This window comes from Globicephala melas, chromosome 5 (assembly GCF_963455315.2).
Source record: "Globicephala melas chromosome 5, mGloMel1.2, whole genome shotgun sequence".
Classification (NCBI taxonomy): Eukaryota; Metazoa; Chordata; class Mammalia; order Artiodactyla; family Delphinidae; genus Globicephala; species Globicephala melas.
Genome location: NC_083318.1, coordinates 38117274 through 38138074, shown reverse-complemented (window position 1 = coordinate 38138074; position 20801 = coordinate 38117274). Strand labels below are relative to the sequence as shown.

The window sequence follows — 20801 nt, the reverse complement described above, 5'->3', positions numbered from 1 at the left end:
GTGACAGGCTTACTTTGTTCATTTTTATTAAAGTATCTGCCAAGTGCCCAAGTCTGAATAATGATAGTCTGTGTTAGTCATTCTTTCAGGTTAAAAATGATGTTCCATTAAAACAAAAATTTATTCTTTTACATTTAAAAAATGGTGTTTTCTGAGTTGGGAACAAGCTTGGCTTGTTAAAGAAACTGAACAGAGTTCTTTATGGTTAAAACAGTGTGGAGGATGGGGGCTGGATGAAGAAATAAAAGAAAGATTATCTGGGACCTTATTGACAGAAGTTAAAACGTTTGGATTTTCTTCCAGGTGTAAAGGAAATCATGGAAGGATTTGTACTGGGGGGCGGGTAGGTGGCAAAGTCAGAATTACATTTTTTAAAGATGACTCTGGATGCCCTAAAGAGACAGGGGCAAAAGCTGAAGCAAGAGAACAGTCTAGAGGAGACTGCTGTCTGTAGTGAGATGATGGTGGTACAGACCAAGGTTGCCATAGACACAGGAGGGAGGGATGGGTTCCAGCTCCTTGTCAGAGGGACGCAGTCATATTTAAATGTGAATTTATTTTTCCAGATCATAAAGAAAGCATGCAGTCCTATCCTCCTCAGAGATGTCCGTCTTCAGCCAGCTATGGCCCTCTGGAAAATTCGCTACGTTGTAAAAACACGAGCAGGAAGAAACCTCTCCCCACAAGGTCTGACGAAGAGGTAAAACAGACACTTCTCTGCAATATTTTTCTAGATGAACTTAGCATCTAAAGAGAGCTTTCTTGAACAGTGCTTAAAAGGAGATCATTATGACTGGATCTGAGTGTTCCCCTTCTGGCTATGTATTATTGGGCTTTAATATTTTTTTAAGTATTTTGCTATATAACTTTTTTTTTTTTTTTTTTTTTTTTTTTTTTTTTTTTGCTGTACACGGACATCTCACTGTTGTGGCCTCTCCCGTTGCGGAGCACAGGCTCCGGACATGCAGGCTCAGCGGCCATGGCTCACAGGCCCAGCCGCTCCGCAGCAATGTGGGATCTTCCCGGACTGGGCCACGAACCCGTGTCCCCTGCAACGGCAGGCGGACTCTCAACCACTGCGCCACCAGGGAAGCCCTCACTAGATTCTTTAACTTGCATATTTCCAGATTCTAAAAGTGCTTTTTTAAAATTAATCCAAAAAATAGAGATTTAGGACTGTTTTATATTTATTGACTGTTCAGTAATCTTTTAGAATTGATGGGTATTTACATATTGCAATTGTTTTTCCAACAAAAGATCCACGTATTGTATGCTCATTTCATTTGAACAGTCTAGGAAGCATGTGTTGAGCACTTATTCTATACCAGACAACCTGCTAGAAGCTATGGTCTCTGCCCCAGAGGAGACATACAGAGGAGGGAGAGATGAAAATAGATAGTAGATGGATTCTTGCTTGCCCTTCATTTATTTCCTGGTCTCTTTCTAAAATATTCTCCATCCCTACAATCAGTTCTCAGACCACGTTGCACTTATACTTACCTATATGGGGGGATAAAACTTTCTTTGTAAATTCTATGCTCTTTTCTCAATCATCTTGCAACATTACTTATTAAAGTCTTTCACAATAAGGCACAAAAAGACATGCTTCGTCTGGGTCTCCATCCCATATCCTCATATGCTCAGGGTTCTGCTACAGAGCTTGCAAAAGATTTTAAGCAGAAGCAGAGTACATAGAATACCTCTGTGGTCAATTGCTCATAATCCCTACAGCGTCCCAAGCGCCATTGGTTGTCCTTATATTTACATTAATTTTGACCTTAATTCTAAAAGAAGTCTCATACAGCTAAGTTTGACTTTGGGGAATGTTTTGCACATAATTCTTTTGTTGCCCCTTCTTACAGACCTGGTTTCCTTTTCCTCATCATCTCCTTCATAAGCGCTGGAATCCCAGGGTCCTAACTAGATGTCTATCCAAAAGTTACATCCCTCCCAGAGCCTGGATTCCTCAAGCATGGGAAAGTCTTGCACTAAATAAGGATTGCCCTGATTTCAACTATTTGAACGCACCTTTATGATCTGTGGCCTATCCATGTACTATCAATAATAATGTTATACTTAATCAAGTTAACTTTTTACATTTTATATCACTACTCCAAATAGAAAACCAGTATTACATACATATAAAGTAATCTTTTTTTTTAATTTATTTTATTTATTTATTTTGGGCTGTGTTGGGTCTTCGTTGCTATCCACAGGCTTTCTCTAGTTGCAGTGAGCAGGGACTACTCTTCATTGTGGTGCACGTGCTTCTCATTGTGGTGGCCTCTCTTGTTGCGGAGCACGGGCTTTAGGCACACGGGCTTCAGGAATTGTGACACGCGGGCTTCTGTAGTTGTGGCTCGCAGGCTCTAGAGCACAGGCTCAGTAGTTGTGGCACACAGACTTAGCTGCTCCGCGGCATGTAGGATCTTCCCAGACCAGGGATCGAACCTGTGTCCCCTGCATTGGCAGTGGATTCTTAACCGCTGCACCACCGGGGAAGTCCCAGAAAGTAATATTAAAACTAATTGCAGCATTCTACTTCTAGGTATATACCCAAAAGAAATGAAAGCAGGGACTCAAACAGATTTTTGTACATCCATGTTGACAGCAGCACTATTTATAATAGCCAAGTGGTAGAAACAACCCAAATGTCCATCAACAAATAAATGGATACAGAAAATGTAGTAACATTATTCAGCTGTAAAAAAGAATGAAATTCTGACAGGTGCTACAACATAGATGAACCTTAAAAACATGATACTAAGTGAAATGAGTCAGACACAAAAGGACAAATATATGATTCTCGTTATATGAGGGTAAAATAAGTAAATTCATAGAGACAGAAAGTAGAATGGTGGTTACAAGGGGCTAGGGGAGGAGATAATGGGAGTTGTTGTTGAAGGTGTACAGAGTTTCAGTTTGGGATGATGAAAATATTTTAGAGCTGGATCGTGGTGCTGGCTGCAAAGAAATGTGAATGTGCTCAATGCCACTGCATTGTATGAACAATTGAAAATGGTTAAGTGGTAAATCTTATGATGTGTATATTTTATCACATTTTTGAAAAAAATTTTATTGTAGCTCAAACAAAACAAGGCTATTAAATTGTAGCAGGAGCGGTGGAATAGGGAGGGTGGGAGGGAGGGAGATGCAAGAGGGAAGAGATATGGGGATATATGTATATGTATAGCTGATTCACTGTGTTATAAACCAGAAACAAACACACCATTGTAAAGTAATTATACTCCAATAAAGATGTTAAAAAAAAATTGTAGCAGGATGCCATCACTCGCTAATGAGTCTCAGCATAAGGAGAGATTAGAAATACCAGAGAGATATTAAGGACAAAATAGCACCAAAATGAAATGCCCCTCTTGGATTATTCAAAGGGCTAGAAAGAGAGCTGAAAGGGAACCACTTCCCACCCGCCCCAGGTAATTCAGAGTTATCTAATTCTGTGTTTGAGCAGCACCTAAACTCACCAGCCAGCACTCATGATCACACCTGGAGAACTACGGGGTTATAAAACCTCTAAGTGTCTTCCAGCTTGAACAAATAAACAAAATCAGAGTAGATGAAGCACACCATGACGGAGCCCTCCCAAGCCCCGGGACTGGCAGAGAGGCCCCCAGAAGCAGCAGACCACTATCAGCTCAGAGAGCTCCCAGTTCTGCAGAGAGATGCCCTTTCTGAGCTGCCCTTTGTTTCTGGAGCCTGTTGCCTGGCTTTGCTGGAGTGGAACAGGTCCTGCCTCTGGACCTTCCAGCACCAACCCTCTGCTAGGGGTAGGGACTAGGTAAAGGAATTCATTCCAAAGGAGGCCTCATATAAGAGGTGACTTTGCCCCAAAACTTGATGGAAGAGCATGGCAGAGCCAGGGAGAAGGAGAGTGAGGAGAAGGAGGGATTCCAGGCAGGCGGCGGGGCTAGCTCATGCCAAGCCCTGAAGCTGTGTGTGTCTAGACAACAGCAAGCACATCTGGCTTGTCCTCAGACTGGGGAGCAGGGCAGGGAGAGGAAGTGAGGCTGGAGAGTTGGGAGGGAAGCTAACTCATGCCTTTCCCAGTGGCGCTCACATATGTTTGCTGTGCCCATCATTGGAAGGATCAAGATTGTGCTGGGAGGACCAGGTACTTTGGGAGACCAAAGACCTGATGTCACATCCCTAGTTCTTGCCACATGTAACAGAAGTTGACTTCCTGAGCCTCCACTGTCCTGGCAATGCCTGCCTCACAGGATTCTTGCAGGCATGGACTGGGATAATGAATGAGGGATATCCTTGGAGACGTTGGACTCATGCAAAGGATTATTTAATATTATTATCCTTGGGACTCGGTAAAGGCATTGCAGATCCATGGTGCATCTCTGACTGCCCTTCCTTCTCTCTGTTATGTGGATTTTACAATCGAAAGAAATAAATTAGTATAAATAAGGTAGCATGGCACAAGGAGAAAGCCAGACAGACGAGGGTTCAAATCCCAGTACTACTACATGGGACTTTAGGCAATTGGCATAAAGATGCTCTCAATCTGTACCTGTCTTCCCCTCCCCTGCTGTTTCTATGGTGCCTAGGGCCTCACAGGGATCATAAACAATATATATCCTACCTCAATAAGCTTCAGCAGGTACAGGTTCAGACAGCATTGACAGATAAATGGTTTATTATCCATTTTGAGTTTGGTGCCAAAGCACCTTTCTCAGTAGATGGAGTGACATTTCTGGTTACTCTCAATGACAGACAGATTTTGTCATGCCAATTTTGTAATTCCTAAGCTGCCATTACATTTTCTGTGTCTAACTCAAGATCCGGGGACAGAAATTTTATACTGCGTATCTCCCATAAATCCAACTGTGATTTGGCACTAGTGGAATAAAAACAAATTTTAATTAATAATTAATCATTTCTTTTGACCCTAAAATATTCATCATTTAAACCTGTACTGCAGGATATCCGGCACAACGAATGGTACATTGGAGAATACAGTCGCCAGGCAGTGGAAGAGGCATTGATGAAGAAGAACAAGGTAATGGCTTCTCCTGTTGTTGTTTCTGTAGTCATCCTATGGTTTTCTGCCCATAGGTCACAGGATGTAACAAGCAGTGCGCTTTGATGTAGTTCCTGCCTCACCCTGTATTTCTCATCGTTGGGGAGGTTGTCGTTGAAAGTGGGCTTTCAAACAGAGTTTTAGATTTGAGACTTGGTTGTACCACTTATCAGCTGCGTGACTTTCTCAAGTTCCTACATATCTGTAAATGCAGGTTTCTTTCTTTGTTAAATGAAAATAGTAAAATCAACCCTAAGGAACTATTTTGGAGATCAAATGTGGAAGCTGGGGTATAAATGGAGGTTGCAATGGAAGGTGCCATCCTTCTGCTTTGTTCAAATTTCATCTCCTTCCTACATGTCTGCCCAAGGTACAGTTGGGTTTTTATGTCTCACTTCTTCAGGAAAGGAGCAGGGATCGTGAATCCTGTAATAGTCAGTATGTGATAGGTTATGCTGTAGTAACAAACAGCCCTGAGATCTCAGTTGCTTAGCATAACAGAACTTTATTTTTTGTTTAAGCTCCATGCTCAAGACAGGTTTGGGTGGGTAGACCCAGACTGCTAGAGGCTCCATCTCAATGTATGCTCACACCAATCACATACTGCCTCTCAACACATCCTCTCAAATTTAACATGCCACATCTTTGCTCACATTTCATTGGCCAGAGTAAGTCCCATGACCAGACCTAACTTCAAAGAGGGTGAAAAAAGTACAAAGCTACATGTGACCAAAAAAAGAGGAAACCTGTGATATTTGTGATCAGAGCAAATGACTACTGCAACCATCATCACAAATAGAAAATAGTTATTAAGCAACTACTCTACTATGTGCAGAGAACTATACTAGATTGTTTAGAAATGGTAGAAAGGCTCTCAAGACTGATGCGACACCAAAACCTATCCTCAACTAACCAATACAATGGTCACTGCTGAATGAGGAAATACAAAAATGAATGAGTTAGTTAATTAGTGGATGGCTGAATAAATGATAGGTCCTCAAAAAATTTTAATAAAGCCTAGCTTTTAGAATTAATATTAAAAAATTAAATAAGATAAATTATATGTAAGTTACTATGGTAAACAGAAAATGCTCCCCCTATCACGATATATCCACATTCTAATCCCCAATACCTGTGACTATGTCACCTTATTTGGAAAAGGAATTTGCAGGTGGGATTAAGTTAGGAATCTTGAGATAGGGAGATTATTCTGGATTATTGGGGAGGGTTTAATATAATCACAAGGGTCCCTATAAGAGAGAGGCAGCAGTATCAGAGTTAGACATAGAGGGCCACAGGTAAAGGCACAAGTGGTGGCTTCTAGAAGCCGGAAAAAACAAGGAAATGCATTTTCCCTTAGAGTTTCTAGAAAGAACACAGCTTGGCTGAGACCTTGATTTTAGCCTAGTGAGACCCATGTTGGACTTCAACCCCCAGAATTGTAAGAGAATAAATTTGTGATGTAGTCCTTTAAGTTCATAGGAATTTGTTATAGCAACAGTAGGAAATTAATACAGTTGTTAAAGTATCTTGAACACATTAGGAATTAATGAAACTATGTCATGCTCTAGATAAGGAAACCGATGCTAAGGTTTCAATTACAAGGTAGAGAAAGTGGCAGAATCTATATTCATGATCAGTCCTCTTTTCACAAAGTCACAGCTGCCTCTAGTAGCCACTAGAGTTCTTTACATTCTGGAAGGGGAGTCATAGGTGGCTGGGTGGTGCCTTGGCTGGAGCACCCTCCCATCCCTCTCCCCAGGGAATCTCATGCACAACTGACCTCTGCTGGGTCTAATGGTGGCACAGTGGTTCCAGCTCCGACCCTGTCTCTTCTTGGCTAATCAGCGGTCGGTCACACTCTCTTAGCCTCTTTCCCAAGGGAAAATAGCTCTTAGAAGACCTGCTTCCGGGAGCCCCTGTGTGGACGGTACTAAAAGGGCAATGTACATGCCACATAATGTCCTTCCAACTATGTTTGGGCACTCTCAACGCTCCCTTGCCCTATTCTCTGTGCCTGTTTCTGCCTCCTCCCAAAAAGCACTGAGAAACAGAAACTCAGTTGAATGACTTCATATTTTCCTATTTTGTTTGTCTCAGTTAGTTTTGTCAAAACGTGTTTCCCATTTATGTAAGATAATTTAATTCAAATTGCAGGACTGCCCAGATTCATTGTGACAAACTCATTGCAGAGTCTAAGATGATAAACCCCAAAACTGGCCACATGTCTTGGCCTCCTCTCCCTTTGTGATCTTTGGCAATGTTCTGTGTTTGAGTCTTTTTTTTTTTTAATTTTTTTTTCTTATTGAAGTATAGTTGATTTACAATGTTGTGTTAATTACGGCTGTACAGTAAAGTGATTCAGTTATACACATATGACACAAAAGAACCTATCTATGAAACAGAAACAGACTCAGGGACATAGAGAACAGACTGGTGGTTGCTAAGGGGGAGGGGGATGGAAGAGGGATGGAGTGGGAGGTTGGGGTTAGCAGATGTAAGCTTTTATGTATAGAGTGGATAGACAACAAGATCCTACTGTATAGCACAGAGAACTATATTCAATATCCTATGATAAACCATAACGGAAAAGAATTTTTTTAAAAAAAAGAATGTGCTTGAGTCTTAAGGCTTTAATTACAGCTGAATGTTTTTGGCAGAACAGGTTCCAGAAAATTCCTTGAATCCACTTTATGTACTTGGAGGTTGGTATATTTATAGAAAGAATTTCACCTTGACTTTCAGGTATTCCATTGATTAGCTGTGATGTGTGAGAGGATCCACTTAGACAATTAGACCCTAATTCCCTTACCTGTAAAATGGGGATAAAATACCTCCTCAAATTTTATGTAAGGATCAAATGAAATGTGTGTAAAGTGCATGGCATCTTGAGAGCAGTTTTCAGTAAACCTTAGCTGCCAGCATCATCATGGCATCACTGTAGTTTTATAGTATTGTTTATAAATTTAATATACTTATAGTATTGTTATACAGTATTATAATCATTATTATATATGTACACATAATATCTATAAATATTAGTTACAGATATATATAAACATATAGATATGAAATATATTCTATAGAGGAGATAATATATATAACAGCTATTATAAATATAAATTATCATATATAATATCTATCTATATAAAGAATAGATAGTAAGTACCACACACACCTAATTAGATTTATTCTTTATGGATTATTTATAACCACCTACACAGAAATCTATGCAATTACAGTTACAGATTTTTCAGTATTTTTCGTCATATAAGTGACACAATGTAACCACAAAACTAAACCTTGTACGTGTGTGTATGTTTAGGAGGATTGCTCCATTTCTTAGCCTTTTACGACCAGACCTTCATCCTAAGCTACTCTCCAGGGTGTGCCTGATTATTTTATATTATATTTATAGTTGGCCTACTCACATCCCTCAGACTATTTCATACTGTTGACCTTCTTTTGGAAACCCTCGCTCTCCCCCCCCCTCCACTTCTATGACACTGAAGCTTCTGGGTTTCTGTCTGTCTTTGAGACATCTCCTTAGAATACTTCCTGTCTCTTCTTGCTTACCCTGAACATCCTTTTACCTCACCTCAGCCTATATTTTCTTCTCCTTCATACAGTCTCTTCACTCATTTTGACACCAGTGACTTTGAAGCCCCACATCTGTTTTGGGGACCCTAGTCCTATGTTGACATCTCCCCACGCAGAGTAGCAACTTATAATGTTCAAAGCCTCTCCTGCTCAAAGCCTGTGATGGCTCCCACTGTCTCTAGGATAATAACCTGAACGTCAACAGAACAGGAAATGGGAACATTGGCAGATGGAGGGAGGCACCCCCAAGGAGGGAAGATGCCAGTGCATCTATCCTTGAACATCATGCTACAGTTGTCGGCGTGTTGCTGAGGACAGCAGGGAATATTGGAAGATTTCGAAGTAGGGGGTGTTGTAATCTGACTGGTGCACTTCTCAGAAAATTAAGAACCCTTTAGGCAAACTAACCCTCAATAAATACTTACTGAATTAAATTGAATAAAGAACTGGTTTGCCAAACACTAAAGCCATTTGGGAATCTCAGGCATACAAGCTTCACTACTGCCACGGTTGGGAGGTTGGATTCTGATTCTGATGCCTGAGAAGATCATTGTTCTTCCTTTTGCTTCAGGATGGCACCTTCTTGGTCCGAGACTGTTCCACAAAATCCAGGGCGGAGCCCTATGTGTTGGTGGTGTTTTATGGGAACAAAGTCTACAATGTGAAAATCCGCTTCCTGGAGAGGAATCAGCAGTTTGCCCTGGGAACAGGGCTCAGAGGAGACGAGGTGTGTATAACCCAATGATTTCCCTTTTCCAGGCTAAGGACAACAACACGGGGAGAGCTAGGGGATGCTGGCCGAGTCACCCCCATATCCCCCTGACTGCAGCACTGGAAAGAGCCACCCTGGAGGTGCAGAATGTAATCTAATCCTTCCAGCCCCTTCCACAAGCATTCCCGCTCATGTTTTAGCTCATGGGGCTGGCAGCCAATCCTGACCCTTCCATGCACCCTCTATCCTGCTTTGCCCATTAAAGACAACTCATTCTGTAAAACACATCTACATTCTGCCTGCCAGAAAGCCTCCACTGAGCCCCACGTTAATGCCACACTCCTTCCCCACCCATCGCTGAACTCCCACTGCAGCCATTTCTGATGACATCTGATGGCGTTAGGTAGGTGTGTGTCCCTACATTGAATATGACCTCAATCACAGCATCCAGTGCTACACTGAGCATGCCTGTGCTTGGTACACATCTGCTAACAGGTGGCTAGGTGAAAGAATGACTCAATTAAAGCATTAATTAATAACTGTATAAATAAATCAGAGAGAACAGGGAAAGGAGATTGATTTTCGCTGTGTTTATGCTAGGCTTGGTCTGTCTGCATTATCTTATTTTAACCCTCAACAACTCTTCGATATAATGGTCATCCCTATCTTAGATGTAGGGAAACTGAGGCTTAGAAAATTAAGTAAATGGCTAGAGATGCACAGGTAGTGAGAGGGCAAACAGAGGCTGGTCTTTCAATTCTTCTAGGAAGGAAGGAAGGAAGGAAAGAAGGGAGGGAGGGAAGGAAGGAAGGAGGGAAAGGAAAAAGGGAGGGAAGGAAAGGCAGAGCTCAAATTCTGTCACCATTTACTAAGTATGTGAGCTCAGGCCAGTCACTTAACTTGTCTGAGCTTTAGTTTCTTCAACTGTAAATGTTCTTTTCAAGTCTAGACTTCTATAATTCAGTGATTCTCCCTTAGCATCTCCAGACCTCAATTTTATCTGTTGGTATATATTATGGGCTGAACTGTGTGCCCCTCCCAAATTCCTATGTAAAAATTCTAGCCCCCAGCACCTCAGAATGTGACCGTATTTGGAGATAGGGTCTTTAAAGAGGTGACTAAGGTAAAGTGAGGTCACTAGGGTGGGCCCTGATCCAATATGAGTAGTGCCCTTATGAGAAGAGGAGATTAGGACACAGACACACACAGATGTGAAGTCACAGGGAGAAAAGGGCCATTTACAAGCCAAGGAGAAACCTCAGAAGAAACCAACCCTGCTGACACCTTGATCTTGGACTTCTGGCCTCCAGATCTGTGAGAAAATGAATTTCTGTCATTTAAGTCGCTCTACCCCCACCCCGGTCGGTGGTACTTTATTATGGAGGCCCAAGAAAACTGGAACAGTATGAAACCAGAACTGTCACACAAATATCTATTGTTCTTCAATAGATATCAAAATAAGGACTATTGCCAGGGCTACCAAAATGCTTCACGAAGGCGTGTGTGTGAAGATTCCAGCTTAAACCCAGGGTCTGACCCAGAGTCCTTTTCTGAGACTCATATGTGGCTGGAGAGGTGTGGTCAGCACCTGCTAGGCTACCTACCATAGGATCAGTTCACCATCCTTTGCTCCAGCCTGAGAATGTTTTGGCATAAAGGAGAACATGAGTGAATAAATAGATTAATACATAAATCTGTCAAATATTGCCACAGTAAGAAAGGGTTACAGCAAAACTAAAAAGAGAAGTAGCCGATTTTTTCTTTTGTGATGAGGATTAGTGAGTTAATGAATGTAAAACACTCAGAACACTGATTACTGACATATCGCTAAATGTTAGTTATGATTTTTTTTCATTATTATCACTGAGTCATGGCAATAACTAAAACATGGTTCCCCTTAGGTCCAGATATATATGGCTAATGGAATTTCCAGCTCAGTATCCCTTTATCCTCCTGTATTTTCTTCCAGCTCATAGACGTTCTCATTAAAAAAAAACCAAAAAGCTTTTTTCCCAACAAGCCATACTTTGGTCTGCTTATAAAAGAGAAGAAACAGTGACCCTGTGATAACTTCCTAATAGTGTTGAATCAGATTGCCAGCCAGTTCCCTGCAGGCCTCAGCCGGTTGTCATAATGACAGCCCCTGGATTAGACCACCAGCTTTCAGGTGAGCTGCTCTAATTATTGTCACCAAGGACCCCTTAAGAATTCAAATGCCTATGTATAATTGAATCACTTTGCTGTACACCTGGAACATTGTAAATCAGCTATACTTCAATTAAAAAATAAAAATTAAAAAAATAAAATAGACATCATTTTCCTAGATTTTTATATTTGTAGTATTTTTAGGCCAAAAATATTGTAATATTTTGAGATTTTTTTCTCAATCTAAATAAATTTTCATTTATATAACCTAAAAAAAAGAAAAAAAAAGAATTCAAATGTCTATTTTAACACTTTTTGTGTTATTATGGAATTTTCTCCTCTCGTGCAACCCCCAAGCAGAAGTCTCCTTTTCATATGTTTATTTAACACTTACATACGTTTATTATGCACAGGCACTATTCTGTGCAGTTAACAATTATTCATTAACTTGATCGGTTTAATCCCATAGCAACCCTGTGGGGTAGGTGCTGTTGATACATTTAACAGATGGTGAAATTGAGGCACAGAAATGTGAAGTAACTGGCCCACAGCCACAGCTAGTACATGCCAAAGCTGGGGTTTAATATAGTCTGCAAAAATATTGACTTTCTCACATAGTCTCAGATAGCATCATAGCAAATGCAAATGATCCCCAGCCCATTTGAAAACAGCCCAGAATTTCAGTTGAAAAAAAGCTAAGATTTCCATGGAGCTTACTGTGTGCCAGGCCCTGGGTGAAAAAATCACAATTTACAGGTAGTTTTTCCTGCCTCTCTTCTGAACAAGCCGTGCCCTGGTGTAAGAGGGGGATGATCTAGATTGTTCTCAGCTCCTGCACACCTTTCACAGTTCGAGCCCTTTGCCTTGCTGAGGAAGAATCTCCCAACTCTAAGAAAAGATAAAGAATTTGCTACAGCAAGGCTCTGCTAAATGCAAGCCAGGTACTACTAGCTACTTCATCTGGTGTTTGAATAAAGAAGTAGCATCTTAGTCCAACTCTGCAGGAGAAACGTAATGAGGCACAGGGTTTTCAAGGATAATTTTGATTTCCTGTGGCTTTTTGATTGTCTTTCAAACTTTAGACTTTATCCCCACATACAATGCAGTGACACCTATTCCAAGGGAGGTATTCTGAGTGTAAGATGAGATGCTGTAAAGAGAGTGCCAGATACATAGAGGCAGGTGCTAAGTATCATTTCTCTCTTAAATGATACCCTAAAGCCCTTTCACTGGGTCTGTGTGTCCCGGACACAGATGAAAAGCTCACATGGAGCCATGAGAATTGCAGGAGAAACCTGGACGGGTCCCCTGGGAAGGCACAGCTTGTCGACACCTGTCACAAGCACAGAAGGCCAGCAAATCCACACATGCCTGCAAAGAATGAGACTGGGAAGGTCCATTTTGCTGTATATTATAAATTTGGGTCATTCTGCTAGCCATGTGGCTAGAAACTCGTGTCTGAACTTAGATTCAGGGAGCACCCAATATATTCGTTTTCTGAGATTGCTGTAACAAAATGCCACAAATTGGTAGCTTAAAACAATAAATATGTATTCTTTTGAAGTTCTGGAGTCTAGAAATCTGAAATCAAGGTATTGACAGGCCACCCTTCTTCTGGAGTCTCTGGGGGAAGATCCTTCCAGCCTCTTCCAGCTTCTGGTGGCTGTCAGCAAACTGTGGCTTTCTTGGCTTGTGGCCATATCACTCTGATCTCTGCCTCTGAGGTCACACACCTTCTCCTCTTCTCCATGTGAATCTCCCTCTGTTTCTATCTTACGAGGATTCAGGATTCAGGATATCTGCTTTTAGAGATAACCTAGGATCAGCCCCTCTCTCAAGACCTTCCTCCCAAGATACTTAATGTAATCCTAACTTTGCCATGTAAAGTAATATTCACTCTTTTGCTTAGAAGGTCATATTCACAGCTTCCAGGAATTAGGACATGGGATATCTTTTGGAGGCCACCTTTCAGCCCGGGTCTCTCATTTGTTCAGTTTTGGGGCCAAGCCTTAATTTTATGCCTACATTATGCTAGATTCAATGCTTCATTCTGAGGACACAGAGCAGAGCAAGGCAGAGTCCCTGCCATCCAGGGGATACTCTGTTAATCTCTGCCCATCTATGCACGCACCTATTTATCACCTGGTAGAACACTGGCGGCTCTGGACCAGCCAGCAGGGCACCTGCTTGTGAATAACCTGCAGAGCTTTACCTGCTGCCAAGTTTTAGAAATCACATTTGTCAACATTTCTGTGGAGTCTAGTAGAAGCGAGCAATTTTAATCAGACCATTCCTTGTCCTGCAAATGTTTGTGATAAGTTGCTAAAAAATTATGATAGACGTTTAGTTGATAAATTCAAGTTCAAAGACTAGGAAGCAGAGACAATTAACCAATGAGTTTATTTCTCACTTCCCTAGTCTGCTTCTCTCTCCTCCTTCTGTCTTTGCACCTCTCTATCTTCCTCTTTTTCTCTTTTCTTCTTTCACTCCCATGTGTGTATCCAAGCAGATTGATTAAGCTTTCTGGCAGTGAAACATTGCCTATCATTGGTATTTAGGGCAATCACAAAAGGTTTAAACAAATTTTAAGATCTAATATTAGGATGGTATTTGCTGTCCTCCTGAAAAAAGGAATTTAATATAAAAGTAAGAGCTTAATTATAATCTTTTTAAAAATAATCTTTAGGGTAATATACCAGTTGTTAGCCTATCACTAGAAGTCAGTAATAAGAAATGACAGAATAACTTATTTATTCCTTCCTTGCTTGCTTCCTACTACTTGTTAAAATTACACTTTCATATAAAATATCATCCCTGCAGTAACTGTAAATAATTAGTATTGAGTTCACTATTTTGGGACCATCCTAAAGAAAACAGGACTGAGATTATAAAGCAAGATTAATCTTCTTCCCTCTAAAGATTAATCCCAGGATAGAGAATTTCCTTTGTGCCATGTGGGTTACCCAATTTTGTAGAAGAGTTCTGCATGGAAAATCTCTTTTCATAAATTATTTTTTGTTCCAAGTATGAAGAAAGAGAAAGAAAATTCTGTCCTTAATTTATGACTAGAAATGAAATACAAAAATGTCCTTCCTTTCTTCCTAAAGGCTTACAATGAGAGTCTATAAACTTCTACAGTGATTTCATGGCTCTTTCATCATGTTCTTGGCAAACTTGGAAGGGAGGAGGTCATAGCAATGACTGACATTTACTGAGCAGTCACTGCAGAAAGAGCTCCCTTCTAAATGCTGTGTATGTCAACTCAATGAACCCTCACAATGACCCTCAGAGGTAGGTCCTAATATTACCATCACTGTTCCTAGACAGAGAAACTGAGACAGAGAGTGTAAGAAACTTGCCCAAGGACACACCGCTAGTGGGTGGGAAAGCCTTGTTTGGAACTCAGGCATTTGGGCTCCACAGCCCTCCACTTACAACTACTGTAGCAGAACAATTACTGTCCCTGCTGGACAACCACCTTACCTTAGCATCAGGTAGAGACTAGTATTGATTGTGTACTTACTAGGGGTGGTCAAATAGGTTATCTCATTGAAAACTCTGCCACAGATCCAGTATCGGGCTCAGAGGGGCAAGTTACTTACAGATTTAATCAGAACTCTTTTCAGATGAAAAGACAAACCAACTCAATGAGCTTAAGGGTGTGGGCGGAGGTTTGTTGACTCAGTTCCCAAGAAGAACAGGAATGGAATGGATGCAGGGACTGGTCAATATCAGGAAGGCCCCGGGAGGACTGTGTGAGGTTCTCAAGCCCCAGGTTGATTATTTCCACAGCAAATTAACCCTAAATGAAATGATCTATCTGGATAGGGAATTACTTTCTGTCTGCCCCCGCCTGAATGCAATGCATGAATCCCCATGAGGACACGGACCTTGACAATCTCATTCCCTCTTGAGTATCCCTCAGGCTTGCAAACGTTTCTGTGCTGGGCAGAGGGAGGATGTACAAAACTAAAGAGAATCAAAGTCGTCCCCAATGCAGCTCCCTCCTTCAGGCTGCATCATCTGGACACTGCTCTGTTGGAACAGTGGGTTCACAAGCCACAAGCAAAGCTGCATCAGGGAAGAAACTGATACACGTCCAGAAAAACCAGATTGCATTCCTGGTCCTGCCCTCTGGCTGTGTAACAAGTGAAGCAAGCCAGTCTTCACTCTGAGCTGCAGTTCCCTTGGCTCTTCAGGGAAGGTCCGCTCTTCCCTCCCTGTTCACTTCACAGTGTTGCCCTAAGTTACAAAAGGCAGGTCGTGCAAGCTCTTTCTTCCTGATCATCTCCAAATAGCCCCTTTCAAGAACTCAGCCAAACTCATCAGAATTCCTATCTGTGCCCTCGTGTTCTCAACACCTGCACACTCGTCTTCCTCTGCTCTTAGGATCTTTAAACCCACTTTGTCCACTTGGCTCACCCAGAATGTGTAGCCCATTTCAAGTCTGTATCTTCCACAAAGCACTTCCTGATTCCCCTACACTTGAAATCATCTTACTTTCCATTAAATCACCCCAGCACTTTATCTGTACATCTCTAGAAACATAAAAGTGTAATGATTCACTGTCACCTCATTATTTCACAAGAAGCCCAGGGAAGGAACCTAAGTTGGCCAAGAACTACCAGGAGCCCTGTGGTCATCAGTATTCTTTCCTTTTTTTTTTTATTAATTTATTTCATTTTTGGCTGTGTTGGGTCTTCGTTTCTGCATGCCGGCTTTCTCTAGTTGGGGTGAGCGGGGCCTCCTCTTCGCTGCTGTGTGAGGGCTTCTCACTGCGGGGGCTCCTCTTGTTGCGGAGCAGAGGCTCTAGGCGTGCAGGCTTCAGTAGTTGTGGCTCACGGGCTCTAGAGTCCAGGCTCAGTAGTTGTGGCGCACGGGCCTAGTTGCTCCGTGGCATGTGGGATCTTCCTGGACCAGGGCTCAAACCCGTGTCCTCTGCATTGGCAGGCAGATTCTTAACCACTGCACCACAGGGAAGCCCATCAGTGTTCTTTCTGATTAGTCTAGAATGCTTTAGAACAAGAGGGGTGTACAGGAGAGAGATTTCACCGCAGACCTTTCCCATTAATTTACGAAGTGAAGGTCAAGCCCTGATCTTCTAGATTTTAGTATGTCACAGTTGGGGACAAGGTAAGGGAGGCACCAGGGATTCTCTGTGGCTGACTGCTGTGTAATTAACCCATCCGAACTGCTTACGGTAGGAACATGTAACCACAGAGTGGAGCTTGTCCAGTGTAACCTGATTCTGGTGAACATTCCGTGGGTGGGAAGTTTCGAGAGCTGCGGAGGGCTCACTTTTGGTCACCTTCGTTACCTTAATCTTATCACTGATCCTTCAAGGGCTTCTTTGTCACATCCATTAAAAAAAAAAAACATAAAAACATTTTCTGTTACCCCTTTACAATCTAAAAAACATTAAATGAGTTAACCTCTTCCCTAAATAAAACGAAGCATGTTAGGCTGCACTTTAATCGACAGACACAAAGTACCTAAATTTTCATTAACTTTCTCTTCTGTGTTTCAGAAGTTTGACTCAGTGGAAGACATCATCGAACACTACAAGTATTTTCCTATTATACTCATTGACGGGAAGGATAAAACTGGGATCCACAGGGAACAGTGTTACCTGACTCAGCCCCTCCCTCTCAACAGACACTTCTCATTTATGTAGCCTGGTCTTTGTTTCATCTTCAGTTCAGTGGATCCAATGCCTCTATCATTTTTTTCCTTTATTTCAAAAGATTGTTTTCTGTGGTTTCAAGGGATTACTTCTCTGATTCTGTAGAAAAGAAAAACATTCTATCATGGAAATTGGAAAATCAATTGTGGTTTTGAAAGCTCTAATTGCAGAAGAAATATTTATAAGATGAAAAAATAAAAACTGGCTTTTAAAAAATATCTTCTAAAGAAAAAAACAAAAACACGGTCCTTATGCTCATGTTACAGATGAGCAGCAAAGGTTACAGGAAGCTATTGCTTCAATGTTTGCAGCTGGCAACTGACAAGTCTAGGTAAGAGTCCCAAATCTGTGATTTTTATAGGACTCGGTGCTGCCTTTCTTTATTTCAAAATTGTTTGGACTTGTGCATTTACAATGTTTTCATGATTCCTTATGCTAAAGATGTTGGTGAATGTTAGCTCTATTTTATTTGTAATTCTGGAAATTCAATTTTAGTGAAGGGTGTGGTATGGAAAAACAAATCACTTGTGAACACCACGTGAAAGATAGAAATCAGAAATATTTTTAGTATGGTGTGAAATGGCCATAGGACCATCTCCAGCCTACTCTGTTTAGAGTAGCTTTAAGCCCAGTGGAATTAGCAAATTCACAGAAAGGGAGGAAGCTTAAGTCTGAGTGAAAGTATAAATTTTTAATTCCATTTGTGGACTTCCATTCAAAGGAAAAGAACTGTCCTCGAATTAGTGCTAGTGTCTTGCAGGAACTTGACACATGTCATGATGTTGTCCCCACTCAAAGCTAAGAGGATTACATTTTCTTCCTGTTTCACAACACAGATGAGGAAACAGGCTCAAAGACGTCATTGATCTTACTCAATATAAGAAGAGATCCCAGATTTTTATCCATGTGCCTAGTTTCATCCAAGCATATCTTCCCCTGTACATTCTCTGCCCTAGGGAATTTTATAATCAAGTTGAAAAGTTAAATTTAAAAGAGACAGAGAGAAACAATTTGAAAATGCCGATTTACCCACGTTAAAATATATAAATAAACAAACTCTTGTAGTGGTGTAAAGTTTAAAAACAAAAAAGTGCTGATTGAAATTAATAGTACACAATGATTTCAAATGTTTCCAAAGCCTACATGTGAAATATATGGAGTATTTATGTAATTGTAGCTTTAATGCAGAAGTAAAGCCAGAAAGAATGAGAAGGCAAGAGATATCAATGAAAACAATACAAATGAAGCCCAGGACCAGCATAGAAACAGACTCTGCAGAGAGGACACAGGCTTGAGGGCAGAAAGAATATGACCCTCACCCTAAAAAGTTATTGAAAGATTACAGATGACTCTGCTGCACTTCTCACCGGGGCCATGCCATTCAATGCTGTGTTCGCAAGAAATGTTTCAGAGTTTCCTCAGGCACTGTTGTTGTTAAAGTCCATGAACATCAGGTGGTGGTTAGCACTGTATGAGGCTTACATTTTAAAAAATGCTTTATCACCTATTATTCATAAGTGCATGAGATGATGATAAAGGAAAAAGAAGTAGAGCCATCTTAAAATGCTCACAATGCTTATACATATGAAAATCTCTGGAAAGAAATATAACATTCATAATAGTGACAATTTGGGGGGGCCACGTTAGTTGAGTCTTCTGGAACTCAGATGCCAAGACAAGAGTTACAAGTGCTAATATTTATTGGAGGCAATGCCTAAGAAAGATCAAGGGAAGATGGAATAGGAATAGACAGGAGAGACACCTGTGAGAGGAACAGGGAAGGAGAGAGGAATGGGCAGGAAAAGCATCAGACTGAGATGCAGCTCTGGGAGAGGCTTGGCTAGCCCATTGGTGAGATCCAGAGCAAAGACTGCCCACAGAGGAGAGTGCCCCGTGTTGTGCAGAAATGGCCAGGTCTTAGTCACCATTATGCCAAGTCATTGCCAGAGGCTGCCCAGGAAAACATGACCTTCATATGCTCTGGGAGACCCAGAAGGTGCTATTAGCTGCAGGCCGACAAAAAACTTTTTGATCAGCATGTTCTTATTTCAAGAGAGATTCAAGGGACCCACCTCCATGTCTGCCACAGTGACATTCTAATTTTCAGTGTTGATTGTAATAAGGACATTTTGCTTGTAATTGATTACTAAAGAATAAGAATATATAAATGTCAATTGTACTTGATTTTTACAACAATTCTGTAAAGAAGGCAGGGCAGGTATTCATAACCCATTTTATAATTGAGGAAACTATGTCTCCTTGGCCAAAATCTTAGAGTGACATACTTGTGGCTGGAACCAAGGTCTTCATACACAATTTTTCTGTTTAGTGTCTAGATGGTCATTGAATCTGTAATTGAAAGTCCAGTGATTTGGGCTTGGCATGCCTAAATTCCAAAGAGTTTTAATCCCTTTTCAACCATTATTTCATTTTCAGTTGTAAAGTGTCGCTTGCCTAGGCTCAATATAGTAGTGGAATTTTACCTTTATCTGATTATAGCATCTATTCATTCAAGATATTACATTTGACTAAATAACTTCCATTCTGGATCAGTTTATATCTTCCTCATATTTAATAATATCTTGTCATAAGCACTTGTTTGTGTACTGCATATGTATTCATTACTATGCATTCTTGTAGATATTAGAATAATAGCAGTGAATTAAGTGGGAGAAACAGACAACAAATAAGTATACAATGAATAAGACAATCTTAAGTTGGTTTCCCATTACTTTGTTGTATTTCTTTAACACTTATCACTAAGTGCTTGTGAGCAGGGCCAATATTAGATATTTTGATGAAGCTCATTGAATTGGCTTTAAAAAGTTTTGAACCAGAAAATTTTTAATTTTCCCAAAGTTACTTGGAAAACTGCCTCTCTTGGGGGTATGTGTGTGTGAATAACCATGTCATAGCTGAAATCAATTAAATCTTCTCTTCAAATTACTATAGAGGAATCAAATTTTACCCCATTGCCAAATTTAGTTCATTGCTCTGCATGTGTGTGTGTGTGTGTGCACATACACGCATTTTTTTACAAGATAGTCTATGCAGTATATGATTAGCACTATATTTCTGTATCTACTTTTTTATCCTGAATATTTGTTCTAGCTAAGCACATTTCCTTTCTTTTTTTGCACATTATGGCTCTAACTTAAATTAAAGCAAATAAGTAATTAAATGTCATAATATATCTGAAACTGAGTATTAAAATAAATTTAAAATACAGTTTAATTTTGTTTGAGTCATGCTCTATTACCTCTAACGCCCTTTTGAAATCAAATTTTGGGTTAATTTATGACAAAGTTTCTTGAACAATTTTTGACATACAAGCATATGCTGGATTTGGGAGATAAAGGCCAAAAAGACCTAATCCCTGTGCTAGAGAGCTAAGAGCCTAGCAGGCAAGATACACATATCATTAAAATCATGCAGTGCAGAATAATAGATTTGGTAATTCTCTCCCTCGTACCACCATCGCATTGGTAGGCCTGGATGTGTGGGGCAGGGTGTAATCAGGGAAAACTGCCCAGGGGATGTGTCTAAGTAGAGAGCTAAAGGATGGCCCTAGGACTGCAAGCTTTAGAATTACAAAAACCTTGTCAGTTTGTTTT

General features: G+C 40.7%; 1 protein-coding gene across 1 annotated transcript in view; it reads left to right on the top strand.

Annotated features, from left to right (window-relative positions):
• Positions 1–17178, top strand: part of CLNK (cytokine dependent hematopoietic cell linker) — a 179857-nt gene extending 162679 nt beyond the window's left edge. The window contains exons 16-19 of the mRNA XM_030864219.2: positions 567–700; positions 4949–5026; positions 9219–9374; positions 17032–17178. Coding sequence (XP_030720079.2) covers positions 567–700; positions 4949–5026; positions 9219–9374; positions 17032–17178 — 515 coding nt within the window. The remainder of the gene's footprint in view (positions 1–566; positions 701–4948; positions 5027–9218; positions 9375–17031) is intronic.
• Positions 17179–20801: the final 3623 nt, after the last annotated feature.